The following is an 18,775-nucleotide window of genomic DNA, read 5'->3' as shown; positions in this document are numbered from 1 at the left end:
ATATATATATATATATATATATATATATATAATTTATGATGTAAATGACGCTATATATCAAAGTATGAGATAATTGTAAAACGTACCTTTGCACATAAATGACGGACTTTTCTCCAGTTAATATGGTTGTATGGTTGATTAATACTATAGAGTTCATCTCTCATTTCTAAAATCAGTGGAGTGATCGGACCCACGAATCTCTTCCCGTATAAATATGACATTGGCATATAAAGCAATCGACAATAACACCACATTTTTTCTGCAACATTCAAAAACCATATATAGAATCATTAATATATATATATATATATATATATATATATATATAGAGGAATTCTCTCATAAGTACTTAAAGTAAAGACTTAAATAAGTACAATTTTTTTACCATTGATTTAAGTGAAATGATTAGTGGGATCCATTGTTTTGGATCCCACATGTTTTAAATCAATGGTGAAAACATGTGTACTTATTTTAAGTCCTTACTTTGAGTAATTATAAGATAATTCCTATATATATATATAGAAATTCTCTTATGCGGATGTCCGCAACTTAATAACTCACGGACTCCACTTTTTAAGTGTTTTCAAAAGTGAAATGACAAGTGTGACCCACTACTTTGGGTCTCATATATTTCAAATCAATGGTGAGATTGAGGTGCGTAAGTTAATATAACTTGCTGGTGCTCGCATAAGAGAATTCCTATATTATATATATATATATATATATATCCAATTTTCTATAATGTAATATTACACATTGTGCAACCTGGATGCATTGGGAGAAAAGAAGGGAGGAGCCAGAACTCTGGAGGCATTGGGTTCGTCCCAGACCAATCAAACAAACCAATAATCTATTAACATAAATAAATATATAAGTTTGGTTATTCTAATAAAGTAGAGAATATAACAAGTAATCTGATGCGCGTTGTGTTTTTTAGTACCGAAAGCCAAGTCTTTCCCCAAGAAGGTATGTACGTGACACCACCATGGTCATGAATCCATTTCCGAGCCCTTGCACATGCATTATTCCTACCACCTTCAGGCCCTTCACCCAGAATTCGCATGCATATATAGCTCAGGCATGTGCAGAACATTGTGCTGTCACTCTCTATGTGCAAGCCCCATCCACCATCTTCATTCTACAGATATATATATATATGTTCATTATCAAATTGAGCCGCAAATATATACACATATATATAAAAACCTGGAGTGGGTGTATACGTACGTACCTGATGATTGTATAAGTAGCGAAGGATTTCTTTACGATGCTCTTTGGTGAATACAACATCTAGAGATCCTGTGATGTACATACACATTACCAAGGGAGGGAGTTGAAACAATGGGCCAGCATTTTCTGCTGGCCAATGGCCGTCGTGCACCTGCAAGGCCCCAAAGTAGTGAACAGCCCGTCTTAAGGAGGCTGTGGCCTTCTCATATGTGATTTCTTCATCATCTTCAACATTCACTGCTGGTATTGTTTGCTTGAAGTTTTTCTCCTTAAGAAACTGATCACGTAATATCATAGACATATTATTTCTTTGTTTTGCATGGGACCCAATCAAACAAAAGGTGAGGGCCAGTTCGGAAGGAGTTTATAAAACACTAATGTATAGATTAGCTAAATTACCATGGCAATTTACAATAACTATAGATGAGTGGGGTGTATAATTATTATTAGTCTAAGCATTAGATTTCAAATATCATATAATTTATACCTGCATACGCCAAAGAAGATCGCCACAAGCCCTTACTTGATTCCGACTTTTGTAGAAATTCTCGCGAGCAGCTTCGACCTTTGCTCGCTCTTCGGGAGTTCCAGCTTCGGAATCAAATTCCCAAACCTGCCTCCCAACATAATTGTTGGTGCTGTACAAGTATGGCTCCTTACCTCCCTCAGCAATTTTGAGCCTCCACATTCTTAAACTTCTCCTCTTTGACACAAACCCTATAAAATGGTATATAGTGCATAAGTGTTGGATGATATATACACAAACAGACATACATGTTGTTAGTATTTATTAACAAAAATGTTAGGGATCTAAGTCATCCCAGTAATCAATCCAAGCCATTGATTGATGCAAGTGTAGAAACCCACAAAACTTGATCTATATCAATCAAGGGACATGATTAGTTATTAAAATCTCATTTATTGGGATCTCTATCACTTTTTGTTCATTAAAAAATTAAAAAAAAAAGACAATGGAAGAGATACACATTACGATAAAATTGTCGGCAAGTGTCCAAAGCATTATTGCTTTGTATGTACTATACATGTAGGTGGCCAATATTTGGTGAGAAATTGATTTCATGGTCATTAATTCAACATCCGTGCTGGGAGTAGGGGTGCAACAACTCTCTGTTCGGTATAAATGATCAAATTTATCAAATCCAGATTAAATTAAGTTTGAACATAATTATATGTCCGAAATTTGAGTCAAAATACAAAAATTTTGTCAGACTTAAAACAATGTCCGGGTCTAAACACATAAATCTTGCTCAGTTTATTTTGTATGGATCCTAACCTGGATTATATTATTATCTGATTTACTTGATCGGATTTAAATAACCAATCCGGGTTTGATCAATTAATTAAGTACGTTCGAAATCCAATCCAGATTAAAGTCCGGATATGTAAATATTTCATAAACACATGATATATCTGATCCGAAATTATTTTTTTTCTACCCCTATTAGGTGCAGAGAAGAGAGAAAAAAAAAATGAAGTCAGTACCTTTTTTTTTTTTTATGTATTTTCTTTCTTTCTTTCTGGGTACAGCCTGGATGGGGTTGACGATGAGTACTAAAAAATGCTCAAATTTTGACATTAATTATTTGCTGTTTCCGTACGACAATCGTAGGCTACCCAATATACACATGGTTTTTTCCCTTACATACAAGAGTTTTTTGCCAATATAACACTGTCAAACTTAATATTTCCCAATATAACACTGCGATAAAAATATTTCTCAATATAACACTACACGTCATTCAGAATGACTTGTTTTTTACAATTTTTATATAGTAAGATGACGTGATCTATTTTGCATTAGTCACTCCATTTTCAATAGCGTATGAAATTATTTCCCAATATAACACTACACACGATTCAGAATGACGTGTTTTTTACAATTTTTATACAATCACGCCATCACAGATGGCGTGAAAGTGATTTTTGTTTATTCACGCAAATTGGAATGGCGTGAATGAACAAAATAAACACACACACACACACACACATATATATATATATATATATATATATATACAGGAATTCTCCTATGTGGACCAAAAAGTGTGGACCAAGTTTGTGGACCAAAATCCAATGGTTGTAATCAATCACAACATAAGTGGGGGTCACACATTTATTATGGGACCCACCACATCTATGGTTGAAAAACAAGTCCACAAACTTGGTACACACTTTTGGTCCACATAGGAGAATTTCTGTATATATATATATAGACACACACACATATATACTGAATAATTTTCCTATGTGAATCAACTTTGTGAACCTACTTTTCAACCATAGATGTGATGGGTCCCACAGAAAATTTATGATCCCTACTTTTGTTTTGTTTTATTACAACCATTGGATTTGAAGTTCGCAAAGTTGGTTCACACTTTTGGTTCACATAGGAGAATTATTCTATATATATATATATATATATATATATATATGTATGTATATAGATGTGATAAAGCACAACATAAGTGGGGGCCACATATTTATTATGGGACCCATATCTATGGTTGAAAAACAAGTCACAAAGTTGATCCACACTTTTAGTCCACATAGGAGAATTCATGTACACATATATATTACACGTGTGTGTGTATATATATATATATATATATATATATATATATGTATGTGTGTATATGTATGTGTGTGTATATATATATATATATACACACATACATATATATATATATACATATACATATATGACTATTTAAAATCGAATAGTCACGCCAACTTAATATTTTGATACTGCTCACGCCACCGTTATTGGTGTGAATGGATCACGCCATCTGTGATGGCGTGATCATATAAAAGTTGTAAAGAATACGTCATTTTGAATGGCGTGTAGTGTTATATTGGGAAATATTTTCATCCCAATGTTATATTAGAAAATATTAAATTTGACAGTGTTATATTGGCAAAAAACTCTACATACAAAATCTAAAGTGTGCTTTGTCTTTCTAAAGTTTAAAAAGCTGGTTGAGAAGAAGTTTCAAAATTCTATTCTCACACTCTACACCAATAATGGAGGGAATTCCAAAAGCTTTAATCGTATCTTATTCAGAAGGTTATCAGCTGGTTCCAGTCTTCTCCTTATACCCCACAACATGTTGCTCTTGCGGAACGCAAACATAGGCACTTAAGTGAAACTGCTCGCACACTACTACATTCTACCGACTTACCACCAGTCTTTTGGAGTTTTGCCTTTCAAACAGTCACGTACCTTATCAATCGCTTACCTATACATCTTACTTCACCTCTTACTCCTTATCAACTTCTTTTTCAACAACTTCCCAATTATCTTAAATTAATGGTCTTTGGCTGCCAATGCTTTCCTAGGTTACGACCTTATACCAATAACAAATTGGAACCTAGATCAAAAACTTGTGTCTTCATTGGCTATTCTACCTCTCAAAGTTGATACAAGCGTTTGGATCCCATCACCAATAGAAGTTACCTATCTCGTCATGTAATTTTTAATGAAGATATCTCTCGATTAATAATGACCCCATTGTACCACCTGAACCTATTCTACCACCTAATCCGCCCCTTTCAATGGTCCATTCCCCACCTAATAATGACCCCATTGTACCACCTGAACCTATTCCACCACCCTCCATTACTGACCATAATTCATCAACCCCTAATGACTCAGCTACTATACCCACATCTCCCTCCACCACTGTTCCTTCCACACGACCACACAACATGGTCACTCATTCAATGCACAACATTTTAAAACACAACTATAAAAGAGTAGGGTTGAGAGAGATGCAAACAATGATTTATAGTGGTTCGGCGACTTCACCAAGTTCTCCTACTCCACTCCCTAAGCACCCTTGCTTAGGAGTTCAATCCACTACGGTGATTTTCCGGAGTTCACCACCGAAACTCAGAGGTTTTCACAAGTTAACCCTTCTAACTTTTTACACACGTGATTTTAAAGACAAATCACGAAACTTTCACAATCCTCACAAGGATGGTATACCCAATTAAGGGCTTTTACAAGTGTTTGGCTCAGGTTCTCTCTCAGTGTTTACAGCAGCAAACTAGGAGAACAAGGATGATAGCTCACAGGTAGGATATGTTAATTTTGGGCACAAAGAGCTCTCTAATGGGGAGATGAAAATATGATGTACAAAGAAGATTCAAGGTTGCAGTAGCAAGTATGAATAATAATAACGACTCTCACGAACAGAAGTTTGAAGAATATATAATACAAACTCTTGAATTTTTCAAAGCAAGATGATAGGGAATTGTGGCTCGACTTCTCCAACTGTTCTCTGTAACAAAACGTGCTGCATATATAGATAGAACAACTAGGTCTGAAAAACTTCAAAGTCTTCTCCTCAATCTCAACACATTCCTATTTTGATTCCTTAAAATAATGATTCATGGTATTCTTCTCTTAAAGTTAGCAATCAGCTCCCACGTTTTTGTCCATCAAATAAGGCAATAAGATCTCTCATTAAACTTGGCAAAAGTCTTCTCAATCCTCCAATGAAATCAGCAGTCATAATCTTCACATAATAGGAAACGAAATAACTCCCTTGAATGTAGAGAGAAATCGGGTAGAGCCTTCATTAGAGCCTTGAAATCAACTTGTACTTGGAGATAAAACAGATTGGTTCACCTCTTTATTTCCTTGCCTTTTATAGAAAAGATTTGACTCCATTGGAATGCACAAAGTGATTGGTTGGGACTTCTTTTCAATCTTTGATGTCAACTTGACCAAATAGGAAATAAATCTTCTTCAATATACCTTTATATGAGTCGTGGAAGGCTATTTGAATCATATAATCGGCTCATCTTGATATGAACAACTCCTCTTTGATTTTGGACCACCAATTATGGTAAGAGAACCTTTTCTTTTAATGCCATAATATCCCCAAGTCAAATATCTCCATATGGCAAGAAAATCTCCTCCTTTGCATATTCTTCTATGAGATTACAACTAAGATGTCGAAATCATATTCATAAAATCATTTCTTCTCCATTCAAATTTCAAATGACTAGCTCCTCTTATCTCTTGATTTTCGGCTCTCAAATATGGCAAGTATACATTCTAATAAGTCTCCAATGTCATTGCCTCTCCATATGGTAAGTAGATCATCTACTTTACATAATTTCTTCCAAGAATTTCGTCCAAGATATATAGGGGAGACATAATCATCTTCAAATAAACTTCAAAGGTCTTCTTCTTCCCATTTTAAATTTAAACCGAATTGCTAAAACCATGTCAATAGGCTGCACATATAAGGTAAGTAGAGCTTCACTTTAATTCTCCAAGATACCTCGAAGTCACCAAAAATAATAAGGCAAAAGCATCTCTTTTTGGTACACGCCTAATCCATGTATGGCAAGCTTAACTTCAATGATTGCTGAATTGATTGAACTCTAGCTTGAACTTCACTTCAATAGATGCAACTTTTCTTCAACTCTAGCCAACTTGGCACTGTACATAAATTGGTTGAACTTTCCAATTTTAGAACAACCTCTTCTAGTGGATTTAGCAAGGTGCTTAGGAATTTCGTAGCAAGCCCTAGGTTTTCCAAGACCATTCTTGGACTACCGAATAGCTCACATATTCATTGGAGTATTAAGACTTAACCTGAAATATTCTCAAAAATTCTTGTAAGCTCGTTTGAACTTCATGCTTGAAACATAGGTTAGTTATGATCAAATAATTAAACTTCTAGCATATATAGCATTATAAGCATAAGCAATTCGCAGATAAATCATTTAGTTAAGATATAATCATAGTTCACACTCAAGATCACGTATTGAACATGTATTTTGGTGAACCATCAAAACATGCTGATGCAGATTGGGAACGACCGCAGGACTGGCCCAAGCCCAACAACAAGAGGCCCTAACTAGCCACTGGAAAACCGGTTGCCCAATGTTAGGTTTGGCGCACTTATATACTGCAACTCAGGCTCACTCCCCACCGATGTGGTATTTCACATTCGATGTTGCATCATTCCCACCCGCCACAGAAAGCACGTCCTCGTGCTCCTCCCAGGCCCTAGCCTGCTCAGTACACACGGGCAGGCCCCCGCGGGCTCCGATACCAACTGATGTAATTACAACGTGATGGTGATATTCAAACCCGTTGATCCGCAAGCGAATACCAGGTCAAGCCACTCAATTTCGTTGATCCAATGAATACCGAAATCAAGCCCTCAATTCTCGTTGAATTCTATGAATGCCCAAGAATTGAAAAAGAAGACTTGTATATCAAATCTTATTAATTCACTCAAAAACTGCCCCTGCCTTCTGAAGGCTACATGCATAAATACTCGAACTTGTCAAGTTTAAACAACCTTTTTGGAAACAATATAATAATGAGCTAGTGATGGCCAACAATAAAGGAGTGCTAGTAGTGGCCAACAATAAAGGAGTAATAAAATGCTAAATTAACGGAAAAGACGTAATGTAAATATTCTTGATTCCATGATTGCAGTAATAGCCTTGTAGTCTGCTGAATTGACGGAATAGCTAATCCCATCCTTAATTCATACGCCTGTCGTATCTCTCCATGAATGCGCGGGCCATGTGGACTGCATCATCCTCCCCTGGTGAGACAAAATTCGACCCCGAATTGGAACTGTGTTCTCCCTCGGATGAATCATCTTGAACTGGCCATAAGTGCTTGACATTGAAGACATCCGAAGTGCGAAGGTGGCTGGGTAACTTGAGGCGATAGGCATTAGAGTTTATCTTCTCAAGGACTTCAAGGGGGCCAACTTTGCGTGCTGATAATTTGTTATACTCGCCTGGTGAAAAGCGGTCCTTTGTTAAGACTGCCCACACGAAATCTCCAACTTCATAAGTCACCGAACGTCGCTTTCGGTCAGCCATTTGCTTATACTTTGTCGTGGACTCAAGCAGCCGTTGTTGTGTACTATGATGCAACTGTTGTAACTCAGCAATAAAATCTTCAGCGCGGCCATGTGGGCGCTTCTGATCTGGGACAGCAGCTAAGTCCATTGGAGCTCGGGGAACCATGCCATAGACAATGTAGAAGGGGCTATATCCAGTGCTGCGATTAACGGAGTGGTTATAGGCAAATTCAGCTTGACTCAACTTCTGATCCCAAACCTTCAGATTATCACCGACAAGACAACGCAATAAATTTCCTAGCGAACGATTGACCACTTTCGTCTGCCCATCCGTTTGGGGATGGTAGGCACTACTAAAATTCAAATCAGTATTGGCGAGGCGCCAAGTGCTGCGCCAAAAGTGACTCAAGAAGCGCGTATCCCTGTCAGACACAATTGAAAGGGGTAACCCATGCAAACGGTATATTTCACGAAAAAATATACTTGCGACGCTGCTCGCATCAGTGGTCTTCTTACAAGGGAGGAAGTGTGCCATTTTGGAGAAACGATCAACAACAACAAATATGGCATCATATCCTCGTTGGGTTCGAGGTAAGCCTAACACGAAATCCATACTTAAGTCGGTCCATGGTTGTGAGGGAATTGGGAGTGGCATGTATAGGCCAGCATTAGTAGCCGTACCCTTTGAAACTTGGCAGACATGGCATCCTTCCACAAAGCGGTTAATCTCGCGTCGCATACTAGGCCAATAGTAGGAGGCGGCAACAAGTTGATATGTCTTATCGCGACCCACGTGGCCTTCTCGATGAGCTTCACGAATAATGAGTTCGCGAAGACTGGATGCCGGTATACAGAGTTGAGCGCCCTTGAATAAAAATCCATCTTGCAAATAAAATGCCGAAGGTGCATGGGCTGCTACTTGAAGGAGGATTGGTGCAAAAAATGGATCCGTGCTAAGCAAATCCTTGATGGAGTCAAACCCCACTACTTTGTTTCGCATTAACGATAATAAACCATGTCGGCGACTTAATGCATCCGCAACACGGTTTTGCACTCCGGACTTATGCTTGACGACAAAGGTAAACTGTTGCAAGTAGTTGGCCCAAGCAGCATGGCGAGAGGATAATTTGGACTGGCTATTTATGTGCTTCAATGCCTCATGATCAGAATAAAGTACAAATTCATTATGAACTAAGTAACAATACCAGTGTTGCAATGCGCGGACTATAGCGTAGAACTCGGTATCATATACACTATAGTTGAGCTTGGCTCCCCCTAATTTTTCACTGAAGAAGGCCACGACTCTATTGTCTTGACTCAATACGGCACCAATGCCAACCTTCGAGGCATCACAATGCAACTCAAATGGCTTCGCGAAGTCTGGAAGCACAAGAACTGGAGCACTAGTTAAAGCTTGCTTGATCTCCTGAAATGCAATTGTAGCTTCTGGAGTCCATGCGAATTTACCACCCTTGATGCAATCCGTGATTGGTGCCACCAGTGTACTAAACCCAGCAATAAAGCGGCGATAAAAGGAAGCGAGCCCATGGAAACTACGCACGTCAAAGAGTGTCTTAGGCGTCGGCCAATTGCGAATGGCCTCTACCTTGGACTCATCCACTGCAATTCCCTCCGCTGAAATATTGTATCCCAAAAACAAAACTCGGGGAACCATGAAAGCACACTTATTAGCTGCAGCATATAACTTTTCTTTGCGCAAAACAGTTAGGATTTCACGGAGGTGTTGAACTTGTAAGGTGGGGTTAGCACTATAAACCAAGATGTCATCAAAATAAACCACAACTGATTTACCGATGTATGGCCGTAGAATCTGATTCATAAAGCGCATGAACGTGCTTGGCGCATTGGAAAGCCCAAAAGGCATGACTAACCATTCATATAGTCCCCCGCGGGTTTTGAAGGCCGTCTTCCACTCATCTCCCGGGCGAATACGAATTTGGTGATATCCATTCTTCAGATCAAGTTTGCTAAACAAAACAGCACCACTCAATTGATCTAATAGGTCATCAAGTCGAGGAATAGGAAATCGATACCTGACCGTGATTTTGTTGATGGCTCTGCTGTCCACACACATTCTCCATGTTCCATCTTTTTTTGGAGTGAGTAGTGCTGGTACAGAACAAGGACTAAGACTCTCTTTGATATGTCCTTTCTCCAATAGCTCTTCCACTTGGCGCCTTAACTCCTGATGCTCCGTTGGACTCATCCGATAGTGAGGTCGATTCGGTAAAGATGCCCCTGGCATAAGGTCAATATGATGCTGAACACTCCTTAGTGGGGGCAGAGTATCAGGTAGAATGTCAGGAAACACATCATGGAACTCGACTAATAATTTTTGTACTAGGTCAGGTAGGTCTTGTGTAGTGTGGACCACTTCTTTTGCAATTAGCATGTAGAGCATATTGTTTTCGTGAAACTCACTTTCGAACTGGGCCATAGATAGTAAGTTAGGCCCTTCCATGGTTGTGGGTGCCGCTGGTGGGGCATCTTCATTATTGGGAATTAACACAATCTTCGTAGCTTCAAACATAAAAGAATAAGTATTCCTCCTCCCATCATGTAGAACACAACATCGAATGTGAAATACCACATCGGTGGGGAGTGAGCCTGAGTTGCAGTATATAAGTGGGCCAAACCTAACATTGGGCAACCGGTTTTCCAGTGGCTAGTTAGGGCCTCTTGTTGTTGGGCTTGGGCCAGTCCTGCGGTCGTTCCCAATCTGCATCACATGCCTTTTCACATTTTAAAACATATTCAAATCGATTATGCTCACACACATTTTGGCACACAATCATCAAAAACACAATGTTGACCTAGACAATAAGTCTTGGTCCAACATAAACACAGTTAGGACACTTAATGTACTGGACATATAATGTTATGAGACATTCCTATCATATTCAGTTTATATGTTTTATCTGTTTTGGTTTGAGGCTTGTTTGACCTTGATGGATCCGTTCCATTGGGGTCATCCGCGGTCACGTGTCTTATTTGGGTCGTGACACAGGCATTTGCACATCCTCCATGTATTTCACAGCATTTTGAATGTACGTTTCAATCTCCTTTTGCCTATGCTGAGGGTACAACTTCTTGAGCAGCACTAAAGCTTGGATGGCTGAAGAGGTGCACTCAACGTATTCTTGTTCAACCAATTTTTGAATGTACTAATTGTGTATTGGAATTTAAAAAAAAAAAAACACTTACTTCCAACCAATTTTTACCCCCTGCTAGTTTCCAACCTGATACACCTCCATTTTTACTCTGGAAATGAATCAATTTAATTTTTGTTTAGGACAAAACATATACTGTTGGACTTGTATACCCAATCAAAACACATCCATGATTTAAAAAAAAATAAATTATATGGGCTTCATAAGAAATTATAGTAGGGTTAGAAGAAATTATAGTAGGGTCAGCTGTAGTTTTTTTACAACAGATCCCGCTCTCCATGTCTGATTCATTGAAATTTTTGTTATCAATTAAGTTTATTTGACCGTGGGACTACATCGGTGTACGTTATGTATTGCCCGGAAGCAACACTTGCTTGAAGAGAAGGCAAGATATTGACAGCATCAAATAATCTCTCAGCCTCCATCTTCTGACCAACAATTTCTGGTGGCATTAATATTGAGAATAGCAAACAGCACTGTAAACAAATTAAAACAGAGTTTGATTAGATACTAGAGTTTGATGAGATGCTAGCTTTAACTTGAATAAATTAATTTTTTGGGTACGTGGAATTCACCCAGCTATACATCGGGCAATTTATTGGTAAACCCCAAGCCACATAGAAGACCCCACAATCCCATAAACCCGTGCGAGAGGATAACGTAGGGTGACATTCGTACATAATGATCCATCTCATAAATTATAATAATGGAAACACGCATAAGACTTGAACTCATGACTTCCCACTTGCACTAAGATTTGATGTAGGACGAGTTTAGTAGATTTATAATAATTAGGACTACTAAACTTGGCCTACATCAAGATTTATCGTGGTTAAGTTGACAATCTCACTCAACGACCCTTTGTTACCTAAATAAATTAAGTACGTAATTCAGCAATTCTTTGCTATTTATTTTATATGCTTACGTACCTTCAAAGCTTCAGCAGTGCAATCGGAGACTTGCCATCCGTGGTCTTGGTCAGAGAAAGTCCAAGATCCCTTAGAAATATGCCTATACATGCTCTCGAAGTCACCAGAAGGATTGTCTCTGACCTTTTAATCATAACACAAATAAAATTACACATATTAATTAGGAAGAATAAAAAAATAGAAGATCCGTGATAGAGTTGAAGATAATTAGTAATGTAAACATGAGATTTCTTTAGGAAGTCATGTCCACTTGTAAGTATATGTCCAATTTCATCGGTAAGATTGGTGGCAAGCAACGCTTGAATGGCGAACCCTGTATCCCACAATTGACTTCCAGAAGTCTGCAATTTTTGGGAGATTTCATAGCTGAATATGAGCGTATTTCATAGCTGGAATTGAGCTTAGAGAGCTAAACCCTAAATTTAGTACATTTCGATTAGGTTCAAATAAACAAATATTGCTCAATCTCACTTAACAGTACTTGTGTCCAGAAAAAACCTTTGTTAATTGAGAGAAGCTTGAACTTTTTTAAAAACCACATCGCTTGGTGTTCTCCGAGTGATGTAATATTATAAGTCTAACATGATATAAATTAAAAAAATTATATACCTGCACTTTCATTCCATCTTCTGCAACCCACAAGTAATCCGGGATTCTTGCGAGATGCTTTTTGAAAGCAACCCCATTTGGATCTTCAACCCAGCATGCAAGCATGCATAGTGCCTTCAGTTGGATCATTTCACAAACTCAAAGAAATTAATTAAAAAAATTAACGTGCAAATGTATACATAAATACATATGTATTCAATTCCTTGATAATGTTATCGATCACCTTTTCAACACTTCCAATGGTTATATATCGACTGTTTTCATCTTCATAGTGGATGTGCTTCATTGTTACCGCAAGAGCATGATCTCTAATCAACTTTTTTAGAGGCCAACGACGGAGAAGAGGCTCAGTAACCACATACAAGCTATCCCACAACAAGTCTTAATTGTATCAAAGGATGAGGGTAGTATAAATCCTCCCTGCATGCATACATACATACATACATACATACATACATATATATATATAATGTATGATGTAAATACAATATATAAATTGCTCTATATATCAAAGTATGACATAATTGCTAAACGCACCTTTGCACATAAATGACGAACTTTTCTCCAGTTAATTTGGCTGTATGGCTGATTAATACTATAGAGTTCATCTCTCATTTCTAAAATCAGTGGACTGATTGGACCCACGAATCTCTTCCCGTATAAATATGACATTGGCAAATTAACCAATCGACTATAACACCACATTTTTGCTGCAACATTCAAACCATATATAATACCATTAATGTGTGTATATATAATTTTCTGTAATGTAATATTGGGATAAATAAGGGGAGGAGCCACAACTCTGGAGGCATTGGGTTCGTCCCAGACCAATCGAACAAACCAACAATCTATTAAGATAAATATATAATTTTGGTTACATATATAGGCCAATAAAATTTATAATGTGTAATTAGTGCTGTTGAGGTTAATTAAGAGAAATAATTAGTACCGAAAACCAAGTCTTTCCCCAAAAAAGTATGTATGTGACACCACCATGGTCATGAATCCATTTCCGAGCACTTGCGAAGGCATTGTTACTACCACCTTCAGGTCCTTCACCCAGAATTCGAATGCATATAAAGCTCAGGCATGTGCAGAACATTTTGTTGTCACTCCCTATGTGGAAGCCCCATCCACCATCTTCATTCTATATATATATATACATACATATATACACACACACATTATCAAATTGAGCGAGAAAAAAAGTAAGAATCAGTTTGAGGGTTTGAACTATATCTGCTAGCCAAAACCAAAACGTGTTTTATTATCTTCCCTATTTCTTTGTACTTCCGCTTAATATGAAAGTGTTTTTTTTCTTCCTTCAGTGACTTTCAGGACAGTATTAACCTAATTCCCAAATAGCTGTTTCAAAAAGTTATTTGTGACCATATACTTAGAAACTTTGCAGTCATTCACACACCAAGTTGCGGATGGGTTAGTGCATGCAGTGTATGCTTATCACCTTCAAAATTCAGTGTTGATTTGGATAAATATTTTTTATATGAATGTGGTCCTCGTAACTGTTTTGTTTGCAAACGGCAAAGAAATAATAATGATTGAAGCGTCAAACGGAGGTTCTGAATTCCATATATCTGCACTGCAGGAACTACTCGAGTTAGGTGAGGCAGTTGGAGCTCAAAGTCGAGGTCTTTCTCAGGAGCTTATTGATTTGCTTCCAACCTCGAAATGCAAGCTCAAGAATATATTCTCTAGGAAAAGATCTGGAGAGAGGTAATAACTAAGCTTGTTGGTTGTTTAGTTATTTATAGCTGTAGATTTTGTATACCTCTTTTGTATGAGCAATCTCTGCTGATCTCTACAAGTAAATCCCTTATTGCAACTAAACTTCATTTCTGAAAGATATTAAGTTTTGTCAGGATCAAAATAAATTATGATATTATTACGCCAAAAGATAACAAGTAAGCTGACGTGGTGTAGATGGACTGAAGAACTGAAAGTCCCTTACTAATGGATGTTACCCTAAAAATCGGAAAATTATGGAATGTCGGACTGTTTGCAATCCTTGGATTGACTGTCTGCGCAAACTGGACTGCATTTAATAGAGGTCTTTTCTGCCTCCCCTTGGGAATTCTAGGAGATACTCTTTACTTTTAGTTTGTGATGTTGACCGTTGATCATGCAGAATCTCTTCAAAACATGTAGCTGCTACATGCAAGATTGTTTTATGGTCTCTAAGAGATTCTTATTAGCAAGATCCCTTTTATCTAGGGTTTATTCTCCTCTTCAAGATGCAAATGCATTTTAGCTGTTGATTATATTCTAATTTTCCCCACTTTGAAAAGCAGATGTGTGATTTGCCAGACGAAGTATAAGAGAGGGGACAAGCAAATGAAACTGCCTTGCATTCACATTTATCATTCCAAATGTATAACCAAATGGCTAAGCATCAACAAGGTCAGTAAGTATCCCAAACATTTCTTTTTCCTGTTCATTTTACAATTACCACATGGTACAGGTTAGTTGTTAGATTAGCATACAAGCCGCATCTATAAGCAGAGTAATATGCTACAAAAGAATCTCCTAAAGGCGTCTTCGAAAAGATAGTTCTATGTATCTTTTGTTGGCTGTTTTGTACCAGTTGTTTAGGGGTTTTCCTCTTGTTTTGCAGATATGTCCCGTTTGCAATGCTGAGGTATTTGGCGAGGAATCAAGGCATTTATAGATCAAAATGACCTAAACTTTGCTCCATAAGGTTTTTCCCCATATTTTTTTTGGGTAGTTGATTTTTCTCTTCTTCTCGTTTTTACATCTGGTCATTTGCTGTGCCATTTTCACGGTTGTCCATTTAAATCTTGTTTGGCAGAAAAAAGAATATCTTTAACCACCATAGGTAGTAATTTCATTGTGGATATTGTTGCTATAGCTTAACTTAATTTTCTGTATATTTGTGTTTTCCCTTTGCCGCACTAATATTTATGTTTATCAAGTCCCGTCATCTCTAATTCATGGAATTGTTAGATTATTCGTGAAAGTGTTCGAAAGTACGCTCAAAGTTTATCGTTCAGTTAGCATGGAACCATTGTTGAAACTGCAATGCTTGTAAACTCTCGAATTCAAATATTACTATTCCTTAAGATATATATGACCAGGAGAGAGCTCTCGTAAGCATCCATTGATTACTTTGTTTACATAAGATTACTATTATTGGTTGAGCCACACTGTTTTATTGGTTTCTTTGAAAGGCTTGGGAAGATAATGGAACGGATGAATATTCCGGTTTCATTATCCTTCTTCCAATTGCCAATTACTCTGGTGGTTGTCGCACACTTGCACGTTCAGTCTCAACAACTGCTAACCTGCATTTTCATTCCAGTATTCAGCAAGCCATGACCGTAAGTAATCCGCAATCCTCGCAATAGGCTTCTTGAAAGAACCACAATTTGGATCATCAACCCAACAAGCAAGCATACATAGAAACTCTTCATTTCACACACTCAAAAGAATTGAAAGTGTCAACACACATCAAGTACTTCCTTCCTTGATAATGTGATTTACCTGCTCTACACTTCCAATGGTTATATGTCAATTGTTTACATCTTCATATATAATGGATGCGCTTCATTGTTACTAGAAGAGCATGATCCCTCTAGATGCCGAATCTACAAACGTTGAATAGTAAACAAAATTTGTCGCGAGCCACCAACAATTCCTGAGAAACAAAGAAGGGTTGAGGATGTAAAAGAATTGGTCATCGGTGAGGTGCCTGCCAAAGAAGTTTCGACGGTCAAATTAGTAATCCGGAGTGAACTTAGGCAAGGTAAATATGTAAGTGAGATGCATGGGAACTTGGCTGATGGCTTGATCGGAGAAGGTTGAGTGTTTGTTGTTCGAGTGAGTGAGAGCATCTGCAACAGTCACGCTAAAGTGATACGGTACTCTATATTTCTAGTATTTGTTAAAAAAACAACATTCATCATATATTGCAATTGATACTCCAAACTTAAGTTCAGCTACAACAATACCAGAGAAGAAGCTTTCTGTTGTACAATACTGAAATAATATTATATTAATTTAATTTCTCTCTTTCACTTTTTTTTTTCTCATTCACTGCATTCATCTCTCTGCCCTATTTGCGTCTCTGTGAAGATTGACATTGCCGGAGTCTATCGAAACTATCAGAAATCCACACTCCCCTACATGTCAACAATATTGTTCGCTTTTGAGCCTGCACGACTTTGTTCTTTCCTAGCCCAGCTATTACGGGCCAAAGCCTAACTCACTGGATCAAAGTCCTGCTACTATGGGTCAAAACCCAACTCATTTGAAATAGGAAAAAGTCTTGTTGTTTAGTAAGTAGTGGGACCGATACAGGATTCTAAGAGGAACAAATAGTTTACGGGCGAAAAAAGAATCAGAATTCTTTGTGGTGCTGGAGAGAGTGCTAGTGTTGATTTCAACGCTCTCGATTCGACACAGGACTCCATATATCTGCATGTCAATCAAAAAATTTTAAAAAACAAACAAAGAGACAGATTCGTAACCAATTTAGATGGTTCGACACTGCCAAAATTGATGGGGCTTTGAGGTGGGCATCACATACTTAATATGATCCCAAATGAGCAGGTGTGTCCATGCAATATATTTTTAGTCAGGTGTATATGTGTGAGTATGATCAGTAATATCAATCCACGCAACTGTAATAAGGTTGTAAAGAATTTACCAAATTGATCAGCCGTCCGTACTCAATGGTGATGAACCATCCAACTTGAGCGTTTATACCAGAGGCGGGCCATTGGTCGCCCGTGGACTCGGCCGCCTTCAAGCCTTGTCGCCCATGGGCTTCATCAATGAGTTGGGCTGGCGGGCCCAAGTTTAGCATATGTTGACCTATCTCTGACTTTATGGGCTTGTTTTGACCGAATTCCCTGACTGAACTTCATGTTGACTGCAAAAGTGTGCTAGGCCCCTTTTTTTGCTGTCCCAAATATGATGTGCCAAGCAACGGTGGATTTGTGTTGGCGACTTGTATTTATGAAGAGATAAGGGTTTTTCGATAAAAAAAAAAAATCATTCATATTCCATTCCAACAAATAATTTGCATAACAAACAATGTTGTAATCTGTCATTATTATCATAATTTCTTGATGCAACCAAACACATTATTGTAATGGTCATTCCTATTCTTTACGCCAATCAAACGTAACCTAAGTGTCTCAGCCATCCTAGTGTTGATGTGGCATGCTGACATACAATTACAAACCCAAAAGCCCCAAAGAAATTAGAAAGCAATAGACATATAATGATTTAACAATTGTTTCCATAAGCTACAGTACTATATTAATGATTGTAGAGGACTCTCTTTCGATACTCTGCTAATGCCCACAATGTAAAGGTATTCCTATAAGTAGCGTAGTGTATCACGCAGGTCTTTATGGAGGTACCAGTGCATTCCTGCATGCCAATTTTAAGAAGGGAAAAAAAGAATGGAAGAAGATGTTTGTAAGCTTTGCAGACATTCATAGAGAACTACATTTCCATTTGTTTCTAGAAAACCATGATTTTATTGACGAATACATACACAAAAGACTTACACGTTGTGGGAAATCACCATTCTCCAATTGAGAGTTGATTATCAATTTCGCAGCACGATGAAGAGGTGTCGGGTCTCTTTCAGCCTAAACATTATTGATTAATTTATCAAGTAATATTAATATTAGTCATAAGATCAAAAAACATTCGGGATGCTAAGTACACAATATATTAATTCATCCTCAGCTAACCTGGCCAGAGTAGAGCAAACCCAACGTAGCCCATGATGTTTGTACCACATTCGATCGACCACCATCGAGAGGGATGTATCTCTACATCACCCAAAAACATATTATCCATGCATGCGACCATGCTAGTGATTTTTAAGCAACATAAAAAATAAAATTGCACCATCTCTGTAAAAAGTTTTGAGGAAACTATTTTTTATATTCCATTA

At 37.7% G+C, this 18,775-nt stretch overlaps 1 protein-coding gene and 2 pseudogenes across 1 annotated transcript in view; 1 reads left to right on the top strand and 2 right to left on the bottom strand.

Moving 5' to 3' along the window:
- The window catches only part of LOC119998206 (E3 ubiquitin-protein ligase BIG BROTHER-like), a 42,690-nt gene extending 27,096 nt beyond the window's left edge, over window positions 1–15,594 (top strand). Inside the window, exons 7-9 of the mRNA XM_038845469.1 lie at window positions 14,432–14,559; window positions 15,135–15,243; window positions 15,458–15,594. Coding sequence (XP_038701397.1) covers window positions 14,432–14,559; window positions 15,135–15,243; window positions 15,458–15,511 — 291 coding nt within the window. The 3' untranslated portion in view covers window positions 15,512–15,594. The remainder of the gene's footprint in view (window positions 1–14,431; window positions 14,560–15,134; window positions 15,244–15,457) is intronic.
- LOC119998198 overlaps window positions 1–18,775 on the bottom strand; it is a 31,129-nt pseudogene that overhangs the window by 2,857 nt on the left and 9,497 nt on the right.
- LOC120001869 lies at window positions 11,102–14,416 on the bottom strand (annotated as a pseudogene).

The sequence above is a fragment of the Tripterygium wilfordii genome, chromosome 1 (genome assembly GCF_013401445.1).
Source record: "Tripterygium wilfordii isolate XIE 37 chromosome 1, ASM1340144v1, whole genome shotgun sequence".
NCBI classification, from domain to species: domain Eukaryota; kingdom Viridiplantae; phylum Streptophyta; class Magnoliopsida; order Celastrales; family Celastraceae; genus Tripterygium; species Tripterygium wilfordii.
The sequence above is the reverse complement of the archived record's forward strand: the minus strand, read 5'-3'. Positions and strand labels throughout refer to the sequence as shown.